This window comes from Notolepis coatsorum (assembly GCF_963971535.1).
Source record: "Notolepis coatsorum genome assembly, chromosome: 1".
NCBI classification, from domain to species: domain Eukaryota; kingdom Metazoa; phylum Chordata; class Actinopteri; order Aulopiformes; family Paralepididae; genus Notolepis; species Notolepis coatsorum.
Genome location: NC_140165.1, coordinates 22,175,004 through 22,188,442, shown reverse-complemented (window position 1 = coordinate 22,188,442; position 13,439 = coordinate 22,175,004). Strand labels below are relative to the sequence as shown.

At 42.1% G+C, this 13,439-nt stretch overlaps 1 protein-coding gene across 1 annotated transcript; it reads right to left on the bottom strand.

Annotated features, from left to right (window-relative positions):
- Positions 1–522: 522 nt before the first annotated feature.
- Positions 523–10,903, bottom strand: creg1 (cellular repressor of E1A-stimulated genes 1). Its single transcript, XM_084323885.1, has 4 exons — positions 10,540–10,903; positions 6,158–6,277; positions 5,155–5,365; positions 523–2,342 (listed from the first exon to the last, which is right to left on the bottom strand). The coding sequence occupies exons 1-3, from the start codon at positions 10,804–10,806 to the stop codon at positions 5,162–5,164; spliced, it is 591 nt and encodes a 196-aa protein (XP_084180011.1). The 5' UTR covers positions 10,807–10,903; the 3' UTR covers positions 523–2,342; positions 5,155–5,161.
- Between the last annotated feature and the right edge of the window lie 2,536 nt (positions 10,904–13,439).

Below are 13,439 nucleotides of genomic sequence, written 5' to 3'. Positions count from 1 at the left end.
CGAGACCCAGGTCTGTGCTCAAATGATGAGTCTGGCGTCAGATCACGTCATAGTTTATTGATTGATTGATTGAAAATGGTATTAACAGATTGCAGAATGGGTACAATACAGCTCAATACACACAATTGTTAAAAAGACAGGGTTCTAGAATCTTATAGTCAAATTTAACCTACATGCATAATCTGTTTTCTCTACCATGAAACTCGGGTATTGCAGATTAAGTATTGATTTTCCTATGTTGGCTTACTGTATGTTCTTTTCGGGAACGTTTTTTGTTGATTTGTTTGTTTGTTTTATTTTGCAAACTTTAACTTTTTTGAATTTGTTTTTGAATTAGGGGTAGGTTGCTCTAAGCCTTTTGGCTTCAAACCTATCCTTTTCGCTTGTTTATTTGTAAAAAATTCGATTTTTTTTTGTTTATTCATTTGTAAACATTCAAAATAAAATAAATAATTCATTCATTTATTCATTCATTGTTCCCTAGTACTAACCACAGGAAATGAGACAAAAACCGGACATGAGTTTTATTTAATAAACCTTTTATTTTTCCTTGCCAAAAATATATAGCTCTGCAGATATCAAAGTACACTTATATCAGCATAAAAAATGTAAAGGTCGTGTTTGAAAGTACAAATCACTGCATAAGGCCATTTTAATGTTGTCCAGAGCTTCTTGCTCGTGGTGAGATATGTGGCCTTCATGGCAATTCTGCTTTTTGGCTTTCAATATACCTTCATTACATATTAACTCATTCAGCGCCATACCCGACATTTCTCAGATTATCTCGCCAGCGGTTGAGTGCCATACCCGATTTTTCCTCTGATCCCTGTTCTAAACCATCATCCAGATCATTCTATGTGTCCCTGGCTCGTTTGCCTACGTTGGAATTCCAATGCCGATCGAATATCACCAGGTGGCAGTATCGCCTACCTTTTGAAAGAAATGGGCCAGGAGAGGCAATGAATGAATGAACCGGACTATCGAGACTCCCTCTGAGGGGGAGGAGCTCTTCCAAAGCAATTGCTAGAAGATCTGGTTGTCTCAAAACCTATAGTGTCCCGTAAACACATGTAATTACATATAAACAAGTAATCGCGATCGCCGATGGGATCATTGGAATTATTCTTTTTGGATTACCTTCTGGCTAACGTAAGGACCCCCTATATCTATTTGACCAAACCTGAAACATGTTCCAGTAACGATCAGTTTTGTGTTTTACCGGACGTAAAACGTGCTCGACAAACACGATCACAGTTTTGAGTTAAAACGACCCCCCCTTGATGACTTTGTGAATGCACATATGTACATGGTATATACCTTTGATTTGGGAGTATTTGAGGTTTCAGGGGATCAACCAGAACGGTTTGGGCTTATTGCATATAACACGTTTTATCTCGCAATCTATGGAAAAATACTGGATTATCTTGGAAATGGACGATGTTTAGCATGTAATAAACTACAAACTACAGTGTGTAGAAACAAATATGTTTTACATGTTGGACTAGAAATAGGGTCTGTCAAATGAGCCATACTATTGTCTCCATAGCTATAATATAGAATATACAAGTGTCCGCAAAGATCGTGAAATATCACGAAAATGGTCATGAAAAGCTGGCGCTATAGACAGTGAAGGATGGGGGAAGCTTATGGCGCTCAATGTGTTAAGAGAGATGAGATCATCCGTCATTGATTAAAAAAAGTGAATGATTTATTAAAGTGCAACATGTTGTCAAACCAAAATGTACATTTCTGAAGCCCTTAAAAGCTAATTTTATTCATTCACTCACTTGTATTTTTCAGTGACATTGAGGTACCTTCATTTTGCGAAATACCTGTACTTGATTTGCATGAGTGGTTCACACCCCATTTACTACAAAATCACTCGGCTAAAGATAATTGTATATAAAGATTTCCATAGGTATTCACACTCGTACATTCATAAAACACATTTTTAGGTTCTAATGCAAGACCGGGATTTGATCAAAAATGTATATTCCTTCCTGGTTGTGCAGTTTTCATGTATTTCATGTATTATGGCATTGTGCACCATCAACATTTACTTTACCTTCTATACTACCTTTATTATATTTATGAATAATGTATATTACTCAACCATGTAATGATCCCTAGAAAAACAAAACACTGATGAGGATTTTGATCAAATCCCCAGGTTTCTGTCTGCAGGCTTCAACCAGTGGCCAAGAGAGATTGCGTTCTCTTTACGACCCACAAGGAAAAGTCACAATATAGTCCTGCTCCCGTGAAGTGGCCTTCAGGATCTCCTGTTTTGGCAGCACTCATTATGGTCTGCACTCTGGGCACATGCCTGCACGCACCACTTCCTGTGAAGACACGTGAGACGAGAAACATGACAGTCAGCAATCGCCATAGAAAACGTTCACTTACCTGAAGTGCTGATAACACTACAATAATGATAATTATTAATGTCAGACAGTCACGCTAAGCTTCAGACAAAAATGTACACCGTTTGTTTATTCGGATCCCCATTAGCCATCACCTAGGCAACAGCTAGTCTTCCTGGGGTCCACATAGAACAAAACAAAAACATACATACGGATAACTATTTCCAAAAATTCAACAAAAAAAGAAAAAATTAAGTAACAGACACTTTAAAAATCAAGAAATTAATAGAATCAAAACAAAGGGAAAATAACGGGACACTAAAATAAAAAGTGACGTTTCGAAATATACACAGACATGCACACACATACGCACATGTATGATGCAACAGACTGACAAAAATAATAAATTAAAACCATTTTTTTTTTTTTTTTTTTTAATCTTTTTCCCCCTCCTTTTTCCTCCGATTTTTCTCCCGTCCCAATGTTAGTCGTTATGCCAATTCCCAATCCCCTTCCTGGTCGCTGCGCACTTACCCCCCACAGTCGGTCTGGGAGAGTGGAGGCTATCACGTGCTTCCTCCGACACACGTCTAGCCAATCAACCGCTTCTTTTCACCTGGCAGCGCGGACTCTCACTGAGAGGGTGTAACGTGTGGAAGGATCACACTACCCCCCTTAGATCCTATCCGCGCTGAGCAGGCGCCCCGACCGAACTGTAGGAGTCGCTGTTTACAACGACCCAGACCCACCCCGCCAGCTTTCCCACCCTCTAATACAGCCAATTGTATTAGTGTGAACGGCCAGCCAAGCTGGTGACAACGCCGGAGCTGTGAGCTGGATTCGAACAGGCGAATCCAGCGTCTCCGGTGTTGGTGACGAACGCAATCTCCGCTACGCCACTTGACCGCAATGAAAACTAGTTTTAAGCAAATATATGCTTGAAACAAGTGCAGTAAGCAAATTTGGCTTAGCAAGATTTCTTAGCTTGGCAAGAAATAAGTAAAATAAATATCTAGGGTTCTCTCGCCTGATTGGATAAAGTGGGAAGGGATACCAGAACATTTATTCTGTGTTTACTGCAGAGCGGAGGGACTAGGAGACCCATGTTACTAACCAAACACTCTATATCAGTGATGGCTGTCAGAATGTAGAGCTATTTTAACACTTAATTTAACAACAAAATACCACTTTAAGTAAGAGATTCATACAACAATTATTTTATTGATTATTTGCTGCATTTAGATTAACATTTTAACTCATTCACTGCCAACAACGATTATACTCGTTATTGGCCGCCAATCGCTGAACGCCAACAACGAGTATACTCGTTATTTGATCGTTATTTCTTTTATTCGATATTTCTATTCATTACAGGCCCACTGACTCGGGGTTAACATTGGGAATCGCATTTAGAATGCCTATGTGCAATACCGGCCACATCACGCTAGACGGCGGTATCGAGCACCCTTTCTAACATTGTATCCTGGGCTGTGGGATGGCCAAAGGTTTCGAGTTACATTTGTCCTTGTCTGGCAAGACGAACGGTTCTGCCGGTTACATTGAAGCCCATCAAATATGCCCGATCCATATGTTATGGTGGATTATGCCGTCGAGCAAATGGACATTGGATGTACCAGATGGCGATCAAGAAATTGGAATATTGTTTTTGGAATACTGCCGGTCGCAGGTAAGGACCATTTGACGTAAATTTTAGCTTGATACTGCAAGGCTTTTGTACCGATCGGGCTGATAAGCGTTCTTAGTGTTGAATACGAATGCCGTTACCGACAATCAAATAATCAGAAACGACCCCCCCCCCCCTTTCATGCATTCATGATGGAACATAATTCCCATGATGTAGATTTGATTCCGGAACAATAGCGGGTTCAGGCAAGAAACGGCAACGTCTACAATGGAATCGACGTATACTGCCATAACTAAGCATTTCATGAATTACCCTAGACCGCTCTAAAACCACTTATATTCACCACGGTATAAGACTGGATCGTATGGATGGAAAAATGTTCTCTTTTTTGCATCTTGACCGGAATAAACTCAATGTCAAATGACTATAGTATTGTACCAATGGCTATAATATAGAATATAGATTTAGCTCTACAAACAAGGTGACTAACTCCCATTGTTTACAGAGTGGCAATACTACCACAGGATAAGGCTAATCCCCGGCGGTCAATGAGTTAAGCATGCATTTAGCATTATTGAACAATCCAGTGCTTCTCAACAAAATTCTTCTTTTGCATTTCTGTCAGATGACTAGACGCTTTAAATCGTGAAGTTTCACTTCCATCAAGGAAATGCTTGGAAGCATTGATGTCCTTTTTAATCCATTATCTTTTGTAAATGGATTTATTCGATTCAGTCAAAGCCACCTATTCTCGGTCCTTGCTCCACAATGGTGGAACGAACTTCCCCCCACAGTTAGGACAGCCGAAACCCGACCAATCAATATCACTTCTTCAATCAATATTTTAAATAATATAAATAAACTTCTTACTGTCCTCTACAGCCATGCACTCTTCCTAATATACTAACATACACTCGACACTGTAGCACTCAAGTTTGAACACTTGTTACTCAGCTGATAAGAGTTGTGCCCTTCCTGCTGACTTGTCACATAAAACTTGTAAATCGCTTTGGATAAAAGAGTCGGCTAAATGACAAAAATGTAAATGTAATCGTGACGCCCCTACCCCACTGTTATCCATATTGATTTTGATCCAGTTTAAAATGCTCAATATTGCCCATCTACAGATTCAAAAAAGTGTCATACCCCACGCTCAGTGATGGTGGTTCTTGAAGGGCGTGGCGTTAAAGTAGTCTTCCGGTGTGACGGTCTTCACCCCTCCGAAGTAGTCCAGCACCCACACCTTGGTGATGTTGAACTTGGCAAAGAACCAGCCATGGTCAGAGGGCCAGTCCACCATCTCAGGGTGCCGGCTGAACAGGGCTTTCTTGGCAAACACTGCCTCTGTGCTGTTCACCTGGAAGACAAGAGTGAAGAGAATGTCTTATGATAGCAATGAGCACTTTGATAGGCACTGCCTAATATGCACTTTAAAACAAAAAATAGAGCACTTTAGGATAAGTCTAGCTCACACTTTAGCATTTTGGTTTTATGTACTGTATGCACTATGTTTTTTTTTTTTTTTTTTATTATTATTGCAAAACAAAATTGTTAAAAGTCAGTACTCAACACACAATGCATAATGAAACTAACAATTAAGGTGGCTAAAATGACATGCAAGTACAGAAACAGAAAACAAAAAAAAGTATATAATAATATTTTACCGTATACAGTGTATATCCAACGAAATTACCAATTGTACCAATGTCTTATACAACACTATGTGTTTTTATGTGGGGACTAACGATGAAAATGAGCCGAGGCTAATTCGGGTGTATTTACATCAATGTTTTATTGCAAAATGCTAAATGTTCATTAATATACATTGTCCCTTACAAATAAACAAATACATTCTAATTCAATTATGAGGATGAAAAAGTATTACTATAGTATTTTCTTTTTCAATTTTTTGTTCTTTTTAGGTGAAAATTATGTCAAGGATTTTCTTTTCTTTAACACCTTTTTGTGTTTTTGGGGGGGGGGGGGGGGGGTGTAATCATTTAATTATTATTAAATGTTTCTTTATTTCACTACTAGGCTTTTGGATGTTTTTTTTTTAATTTCCCCCCTCACACATAGATAATAAGATGGGGTTTTCTTCCTGTGTGAAAGATGCCCAGGGACTAGAATACACCATTACAATCAGTACCTCTGCCACTGAGCCAGAGAGGATGATGTGGGCACACAGCGGATCCTGTGGGTCGAAGCCCTGGGTCTTACAGTAGTCTGTCTGAGCCAGGGACATGGACATCGAGGCCTGCGGATTCACCTGAGAGAGTGAGAGGGGGGAGGGGGATAGAGAAGGATAGAGAGAGAGGGGGGATGGGGATAGAGAAGGAGAGAGAGAGAGGGGGGAGGGGATAGAGAAGGAGAGAGAGAGAGGGGGGGGATAGAGAAGGATAGAGAGAGAGGGGGGAGGGGGATAGAGAAGGAGAGAGGGGGGTAGAGGGATAGAGAGAGAGAGGGGGGAGGGGGATAGAGAAGGAGAGAGAGAGGGGGGAGGGGGATAGAGAAGTATAGAGAGAGAGGGGGGAGGGGGATAGAGAAGGAGATAGAGGGGGGGGTAGAGGGATAGAGAAGGATAGAGAGAGAGAGGGGGGAGGGGGATAGAGAAGGAGAGAGAGAGGGGGGAGGGGGATAGAGAAGGATAGAGAGAGAGGGGGGAGGGGGATAGAGAAGGAGAGAGAGAGGGGGGAGGGGGATAGAGAAGGAGAGAGAGAGAGAGGGGGGAGGGGGATAGAGAAGGAGAGAGAGAGAGATAGAGGGGGGGTAGAGGGATAGAGAAGGAGAGAGAGAGATAGAGGGGGGGTAGAGGGATAGAGAAGGAGAGAGAGAGGGGGGAGGGGGATAGAGAAGGAGAGAGAGAGAGAGCGAGGGGAGGGGGATAGAGAAGGAGAGAGAGAGAGAGAGAGAGAGAGAGAGAGGGGGGGTAGAGGGATAGAGAAGGATAGAGAGAGAGAGGGGGGAGGGGGATAGAGAAGGAGAGAGAGAGAGAGGGGGGGTAGAGGGATAGAGAAGGATAGAGAGAGAGAGGGGGGAGGGGGAGAGAGAAGGAGAGAGAGAGAGAGAGAGAGAGGGGGGGGGGGTAGAGGGATAGAGAAGGAGAGAGATTGGATGATGTCAGAACGGGATACCAAGAAATGTATTTTCTGTTTACTGCAGAGCGGAGGGACTGGGCAGACGCATGCTACTGACCAGATACTCTACATCTACAACATCAGTGATGGCTGTTGGAATGTAGAGCTATTATTTTAACATGTAGATGACTTATTTGAACAAAGAAAATACCACACTTACAGCACATTTAACTATATACTGTATAAGAGCTGGGAGGGATACCTGTAACATACTTTAATTTAAGGTATACTCTCATGGACCCAAAGCGTATGCACTTGTACAACAATTGCGATGCACAACCTTGCTATGTATTTACTATTTTGATGATGTAATCTTAAGGGTCAGAATATCCTGTTGTGATGTGTACAGTAAGAGGAGTCCTCCCAGATATCGCTAGGTTTTCTGCTATTTTAGTTTCTTCTGCCTTACTAGATCACTTAGCCATAGGCTTTATGGTCGAAACCACAAGTCCTCTCTTACTAACTATATGGATTGATTGATTGATTGATTGAAAAGTTTATTAACAGATTGCAGAATGGGTACAGTACAGTACAGCTCAATACATACAATTGTTAAGAGGATGCAGACCTGAGAAAGACTTTCGTCTTGTTTCCATCAGGGTCCCCCATTTTCAATTCATCATATGACACACACGACATACAGATAGACAGTACTGCTACATCTATACATTTATGACATACCAGATTTTCAAATACAGTACTGATTGTGATACTAAAAAAAATCCAGAAAAAGAGTGTACATACATTTGACATAGAAACTGTACATTGGAGGAGGTTGGGTAGGTGGGGTGGGGTTGGGTGGGGCTGTACATTGGAGGTGGGGGGGGGGGGGGGGGGGGGTACATTGGAATACTGACAAAGCCATGCTTGGTCTTTATTGTACAACTGGGTTAGGACATTTGTAGGGGCCAGTTTTGAATTGCAGTCTCCCGTAGGTGTTCTTTGAGAGTGTTTTTGAAGGTGGGTAGTGATTCACATTCCTTTACAGCTTTGGGTAGGGCGTTCCACATTGATGTGGCATAATTGCGAAACGTGTTTAGTCCCTCGTTTGAGCCGAATCTGGGTTTTACATGATTTGTGGAGCTCCCTCTGGTGTTGTGATCGTGGTATTCACTGACCTTTGGGAAGTATTTTGACATGTACATGGGTACCTTGGTCGTGTAGTGTATCTTGTAGACCAGGCCCATTGCAAGTTGCTGTACTCTGTCGTCTACTCTAAGCCATCCTAGGTTGGCAAAGTGTGCAGGGGTGAGGTGGGTTCTAGGAGTCAGGTCAAGCAGTAGTCTGACTAGTTTGTTTTGAGATGTTTGTAATTTGGTTTTTAGTGCCTTTGAGGTGCTTTGGTACCATGAGGTGCAAGCATAGTCGTAGTACCCTTGAATGAGTGCTCCCGCCAGAGTCTTCAGGGTATTCTTGTTTACCAGAGAGGAGATCCGGTACAAGAATCGAGTTCGTTGATTGACTTTTTTTATTACATTGGATGCCATTTTGTCACAGGAAAGATTAGCCTCTAGGATGGAACCCAGGTAGGTAATTTCATCTTTCCTTGCGACAGTATTGTCACCCACTGTAACTGAGAAGCCGTCGGTCTTGCTGAGTTTGTTATTTGAACCGAAGAGAATGGACTCTGTTTTGCCCATGTGTAATGATAGTTTGTTACCAGCGAGCCATATGCAGATTTTGCCTAGTTCCGAGCTGAGGGTTTTTTCAACCTGTAACTTGTTCTTGTCAGAGACCAGCAGGGCTGAGTCGTCCGCAAACAGGAACAAGTTGCAGTCACAAGCTGACGACATGTCATTTGCATAAATTAGGAACAGTAGTGGTCCTAGTATGCTTCCTTGTGGAACACCACAGTTCACTGTGAGGGGGGGGGATAGGGTACCGTTTACCTCCACCATCTGTTCTCTCCCCTCCAGGTAGGATTGTATCCAGCTCACTGATAAACTATCAAAACCAATTGCTTTTAGCTTGTCAATCAGAATGGTGTGATTGACAGTGTCGAAGGCCTTTTGTAGGTCTAGCATGACCATGCCGCAGTATTTGCCCGCGTCCACCTCTTGCTTGATGGTCGTTCAAATAGAGAAGGCATGCGTCAGTGGAGTGGGATGTTCTGAAGCCAGATTGGAATTCGTAGATTAGATTTTTATCCGCAAGGTACTTTTCGACCTGTTCGTATACTATTTTTTCCATGACTTTCGAGATGGATGTAAGGATAGAAACAGGGCGGTAGTTGCCTGGGTCTAATTTGCTGCCCTTTTTGTGCAGGGGTGTTACTCTCGCTATTTTGAAGTCCTTGGGGACGTGTCCCTGTTTTATGGAGAGGTTTATTATGTGTGTGATGACTGGGGTGATTGCGGCTGCTGAGTCTCTGAGGAATTTGGAGGGGATGTTGTCATGGCCAGTGGCCTTGTTCGGTTGGAGGGCGCTCAGTTTATTGAGTACCTCATCTGTAGTTACCATTTCCAGTTTGAAATTGTCTTTGTGGACGCCTAGGTTCTTGTAGGAGGGTAGTTTGTTTACCAGTGTTGTGGCTATGTTTGTGAAGAAAGTGTTTAAGTAATTGGCTACATCCAGTTTGTCTGTGATGAGCGTGTTGTCCGTCTTTATGTTTATGTTTGAGAACCTGGTCACATAGTGACTAACTACATTGTGCCCTCATCCCTGTTCTGTCCGACTACTATGGCATGATAATATGTAATAATTAATAACATGACCATGGTATATAATAAATAATATAAAATACATGGTTGATTATATAGTCTATAGACTATACTATATATAGGGGGCAGGGGGGTGGATTTTTTTATAGCATATAAATGTGTACATACGTAGTATGTATATAATACTTAAAAAATATATGTGTGTATACTTGTGTATATTTATGTATGGGTGTTTGTATGTAGGTAATGTGCATAATGTATGTATGTGTGTGTTCTGTATGTCTTTTTTCTAGGGAATCAATGTTATGGTGTATTAATAAGAAATAAATAGTAATTAGCAGTCTAGGATTATTACACATCTTGGAATATGAAATGTGTCAGATACAGATGATTGTTTAGGCCTGCCGCCTGCGTGCGAATGATCAAGGTGGCTTCGTCTGCAGCGGTCAGTTCATGATCAGTCACAACAAGATTGTAATGTGTCAAGTCATGAAGTCACTCTAAAACACGCTGAGTCATATTCCAACAATTAGCCGAGTCACGTATTGACAAACAATTTCGCACATCAATATTGCATACTCTTGCAGAAAGCGTTAAGAGCAAATCGGAAGTCAAGCTTTATTGTTTCATGCATTAATAACGTCGGTACCAACACAGCCTGCAACATGTCATCATAATAGACATTATTAATGACAACAACTCAAGCTAAAGTTAGCTATAACGCTTCATTCTACCTCCAGATCCTGCACAGAGATCTCCATGCGGGTGAGGTACATGTACGGCACTCCACTCCCGTAGCCAACGGGACCGTCGCTGATGGAGAACACGTTGGAGAAGGGTTGTCCTTGGACCGGTTCGTGGGTCGAGATCGTCGCCATGGACGCCCAGTCGCACCGGTTGGCGACGAAACGAGCCACCCTGGCCACCTCTTCGTGAGGAGGGATCCTGGAGAACACGCAGCCGGGGAAGGCGACGAGGAGGAGACAGACAGCCGACAGCATTGTGTTCGTCGATCGGTTCCCTCAGTGATCCCGAATAACTTACTCTACTACTACACAGTCCCGCGGGCGCGACGTGCTCGACCCGGCAGACAGCCTATGTTATTATACACTGTGGTCAGGTGATCAAGAGGGACGTGTGGTCACGTGACTTTCGGATGGGCTCACCCGGTGGAGGGGGCCACCACAGCAACATGTTGCACAATGCTTTATAATAATAATAAAAAAGGTATGATCTGACTGGAGGTCAGCGCTCCATAGCAAATAAATCGATTTAAAATATGGGACAGCGGTAAATCTGGTCATGCGCTCTACTCTACTCAGTGACAGTGAGTGGAACCCATAAACCTGGCCGTTAGTGCCTTGCTTGCTACACACACACACACACCACACACACACACACTTCAGAGAGTATATTCTAATAATGTTGTTAGGGTTTGTGTGCAGTAAGCCTCTATAGTCTTAATGCTGTAGTCATATCTTCACATTGTCGCTGTTCCAGCAAGAACCACGATGGAAGTCTGGGGACATTTTGCGTGATGTTCCTTGATGTATTTAGATTTCATGTAAACGGGTTTCTTTTGTTTTTTAAAGTCGTGAAATAAACTAAAAGGAAGTCTTTGTTCAAACATAACAAGGGGCTTGTTAATTAAATCTACAAGAGGGATGTCATTGACCCTGCCCTCTTTTTTTGATCCTCCAATCACAACTGATTACTTCCCTCGGACAAACTGTCCAGTGTCGACTGTTCCATGCCTGCCTTTGAATTCCCAAAAGGTTACATTTCCCACCAGTAATGTCCCCCGTGATTTGTGAACACCAGGTCCAGGAACACCACACATGATTTGTGAACACCAGGAACACCACACATGATTTGTGAACACCAGGAACACCACACATGATTTGTGAACACCAGGAACACCACATGATTTGTGAACACCAGGAACACCACACATGATTTGTGAACACCAGGAACACCCAGGGGTGTAGCTCCAGATTCTGGGCCCCATGAAAGAATGTATTTGTAGGCCCCCAGTGAATGCGAGCGCGCGTAAGCGTGCGAGCAAAAAAAAAAATGGGCAATTTTTTTATTGATGAACATAATATGGTTTTTACCTATACATTCAGATCAGCAGTTCAGCACCTGCACTGTTGGTGGGTGAGCCTAGTAAAGGATGTCGCATTGCGTTCATCTTCAATGAATGGACCAATGCAATAGTCTACCAAAGCCCCCCCTCTCTCTATATATATCTCACACACACACACACACACACACACACACACACACACTTCAGAAACAAACATAGTATCAATGAGAGCATCAATAATACACCTGAGTGATGTCTAGTTAAAAAAAAAAAAAAAAAAAAAAAAAAAAAAATTTGGGGCCCCCCCCAGTGCTGGGCCCTTGGAATCATCCTAATCTACCCGCCCCCAGCTACGCCCCGAACACCACACATGATTTGTGAACACCACACATGATTTGTGAACACCAGGAACACCACACATGATTTGTGAACACCATACATGATTTGTGAACACCATACATGATTTGTGAACACCACACATGATTTGTGAACACCAGGAACACCATACATGATTTGTGAACACCATACATGATTTGTGAACACCAGGAACACCATACATGATTTGTGAACACCACACATGATTTGTGAACACCAGGAACACCACACATGATTTGTGAACACCACACATGATTTGTGAACACCACACATGATTTGTGAACACCATACATGATTTGTGAACACCACACATGATTTGTGAACACCACACATGATTTGTGAACACCACACATGATTTGTGAACACCACACATGATTTGTGAACACCAGGAACACCACACATGATTTGTGAACACCACACATGATTTGTGAACACCAGGAAAGGTGGTATCTTCATGGTATCTTCCTTGCCATCATCATGTCAAGTGGAGCAGACACTCGACAAGTTCAACATCTTGGTTCGGTTAACTTTTTGAAAAAGGTTTTATTTACAACATGGTCGTACAAAAATAAGAGTATTTTGACAAGTCAGTCACAGTCAGTGTACAAACAGCAGGTTAATAACAAGACTACAAAAATCCTAATGCCTGATCCCAGGTCAGTATTTCAGGGCAACATCAATACATAGTATTATTATTTTTTAATTAAAAAGGACGAGGTTGGCGTGTTTCACCACAGCAGACATGTCCCGTCAGCACGTGTCAATTTTTAATAAAAAAATAAATAAAAAGCAATAGTTACTATGCACTGACAAGGAGGTCCTCTGCAGGTAGTCTGGCTTAACGCATTGTGACCACATCTCAGCCAGTTAGCCTGGCGTTAATACAATCAACGTGATTTCCAATGTCCCAGGAGGTCATCGTTATAGACCGTTTAGGTGGAATTGCATTGTTTGGGAAGAGCTGGACCCACGTTCATTTCCCGTCAGTATTAGCAAAAGGCTGCGATAGGAAATCATCTTGGGTCCGTAAAAAAAATAAAAAAATAAAACCGCAAAACTGTTTATACTAGGGATGAGTTCGAATTTTCGAATAGTTGTGCCAGTCTCCACATTCGATTTTCATGTCAGAGTCGAAAAAAATATATATAATTATTTTTATATATATATTTTTTT